The 2931-nt window shown below is 39.2% G+C and overlaps 1 protein-coding gene across 1 annotated transcript in view; it reads left to right on the top strand.

Annotated features, from left to right (window-relative positions):
• Window positions 1-61: 61 nt before the first annotated feature.
• Window positions 62-2931, top strand: part of EAH_00058250 (hypothetical protein) — a gene marked incomplete at both ends in the record, with an annotated part of 3210 nt that continues 340 nt past the window's right edge. Inside the window, 4 exons of the mRNA XM_013397307.1 lie at window positions 62-148; window positions 984-1152; window positions 2288-2467; window positions 2759-2778. Of these exons, the coding sequence (XP_013252761.1) occupies window positions 62-148; window positions 984-1152; window positions 2288-2467; window positions 2759-2778 (456 nt within the window). The remainder of the gene's footprint in view (window positions 149-983; window positions 1153-2287; window positions 2468-2758; window positions 2779-2931) is intronic.

Here is a 2931-nt window from a genome sequence, read left to right as displayed (position 1 = left end):
ATATATATATATATATATACGTGCAGTGCATGCATGCAAGCTGCTCATGCAGAGTATTGCAATGTTTTGCAGCAATCCTTTAAAGGAAAAAGTGGCGGACCTTCTTCAGCGACGGCCGCAACTGTGGATGTCGCGGCCCATCAACCCGGTGCGGAGTTAGGGTTTAGGGTTTAGGGTTTAGGGTTTAGGGTTTGGGGTTTAGGGTTTAGGGTTGAGGGTTTCTTGCTGCTTCAATCCCGTTTGCTGCTGCATGCGTTTAGGTGTTGCTGCAGTATGCAATCTTCGATGTTTTGCATTTGCCTGCAGCCAGCCGCGCACTCCGACTCTCTTTGTGTAGGTCCCTGCATAATATCGATATTATAAATATGCATATTGTATATGTATATTTACATATATACTTATACATTTGCACTTATATATATATATACTTTTATTTATATTATATTGTTTGGGGGCGTCCGTTGCGCGTCTTTTATTGCATTTGCTTTTCAGTTGGATGTCTTTAAACATCTTTTTCCTCATTGGGTTGTTGTCTGCGTGAACTTTGCTTGCATGCATTTTGTTGTTGTTTTGCTTGCATGCATTTTGTTGTCTGCATGCAGTTTGCTGTTGTTTTATTTGCAGCTGTAGAAGGGCAGCGAGAGTGGCTGCAGCAGAGTGCATGCAGCGTCGCTTATTGTCGATTAAACCGCCCACTTTATAAAGCCCCAAGCTGCATGCAGGCATTGCCTGATGCTGCATCTTCTGCAGCAGCAGCAGCAGCAACAGCAGCAGCAGCAGGAGAACGTGTGAGCTATGAATGCCCTATGACACATTTTGCTTCCATTCACATTCCTCTGCATGGCTCTGCATGAAGCAGGAGCTGCTGCTGTTGCTGCTGCTCTTGCTGCTGCTGCTGCTGCATGCAGCAGCGATGGTTTCGGGGGATGTGCAAGTATTAACATCAGCTGCAGCAGCAGCTGCTACTGCTGGGGTGTATGCAGAGTCTGCCGCCCGTATCGACGGCCCCTGGGAGCGAAATTGAAGGGCTTGTGGCCGCTGTGGGGTCGGGATCGGGATCGGGATCGTTGCTGCTGAAGGTTAACTTAGGCGATCCCCGTATTGTTGCGCTTGCAGACAGCACAGAGGCCGCTGCTGTTTTAAAGAGACAGCGTAGGTTTGTTTAGTGTTTTGTTTGTTTTTTTTACTGTGGTGCACATATTATATATAAATAATATGCTTCTCTATTAATAAGAATATAATAATCATGTAGATACTCTATTATTGTTTATAATATATATATATATATATACATAATAATCATGTAGATATATTATTATTGTTTGTGCATATAAGCAATATATATAAATACATATTAATAGTAATAACAATGCATAAACATTATTATTATTCACAGCTACTAATCATATATAGCTAATAAATTTATTAACTATATTTATTAGTAAATAAGTATTATTTTAATAACTTACCCGTAGTAATAGATAAATAATAAATAAAAATAATATATATGATAATAACGCTCATAAGAATACTAATAAAACTGATTATATATGATAATAACAATAATAGACTGTATATGATAATAACAATAATAATAATAATAATAATAATAATATAATGATAATAATAATAATAGTAATATAATAATATATAAATACAAAAAACATCAATAACAATAATACCCCTACTAAAAATGCAAACAGACATCGTTTTTATTTGTGATTGTTATTAAATAAATAATTAATTAATAACCAACATAAAGATAAAATAAATAAATAATTAATTAATTAATTAATTAAGTAATTGCTTGAAATAAATGAATAATGAATTACTAACAATCATAAATATATTATTTAATTAATCTCTTTCTACTAGTGAAGACACCCGCAAATGCAAAATCAAACAAAGCCAAAGCAGAAAGAAAAAAAAGAAATAATAAATAAATAAATAAATAAATAAATAAATAGATAAATAAATAAATAAATAAATAAAAACAACAGCTGCACACAGCCATATGAAATAAACACCGAGGCTCCGCTGCTTGTTATTATTTATTTATTAATATTTTAATATTTTTAATTACCTCTTTATTCTTTGACTTTGTGTATGGGAAAGCAAACGACAATAAACACAAAAAACATAAAGAGCAGCCTCGGCCCAACATCTCACACCCTAAACCCTAAACCCTAAACCCTAAGCCCAAAGGCCTAACTTATCAGCCTCGCACGCAGCTATATCAGCGCATGCAAACAAACTCAATCTTCATTTTTGTGTTTTGTTTGAACAGCAAAAGTGGGAGATGTTCTGAGACTCTTCGTCAAGGGAAGACGCCCCCGCACCCGCTGCCTCCTCGTCAGCGTACTACCTCCAAACAGCAGCAGCAGCAGCAGCAGCAACAGCGGCGGCAGCAGCAGCAGCAGCGGCTGCAGTAACAGCAGCGGAGGCAGCACTGACAGCGGAGGCAGCGGTGACAGCAGCAGCAGCTGCAGCAACAGCAGAAGTAGCTGCAACAGCGACAGCAGCAGCAGCTGCAGCAACGACAGAAGCAGCAGCAGCAGCAGCCACTGAAGAAGACAGAGGCATGGACCACGCACTTTATTTTGTTGAATTTGTATAAAGACCCCCACTGCCTAGTTCTCAAGCTGCAGCAGCACCTGCTGCTGCAGCAGCTACTGCTGTTTCTGCTGCAGCAGCTGCTGCTGCTGCTTCAGCTGGTGGTGCTGCTGCAGCTGCTGCTGCTGGCGTGGTTCTGCTTCAGGTGTAGGAGAGGAGGTCTGGGTATTTCTTTAGAGCCTCTTCTTCTTCTATAAATCCACTGTCTGCCTGTACACCAACAGACAAGCGAAGAAAACACTAAAAAAATCAAACAAATTATTTTAGGTTGCGGTATGCGTAAAGGCTTCACTCCTCAGACAACAGACAAACCTCCTT

Source organism: Eimeria acervulina, genomic scaffold (assembly GCF_000499425.1).
Source record: "Eimeria acervulina Houghton genomic scaffold, Eah_scaff1304, whole genome shotgun sequence".
Lineage (NCBI taxonomy): Eukaryota > Apicomplexa > Conoidasida > Eucoccidiorida > Eimeriidae > Eimeria > Eimeria acervulina.
The sequence above is the reverse complement of the archived record's forward strand: the minus strand, read 5'-3'. Positions and strand labels throughout refer to the sequence as shown.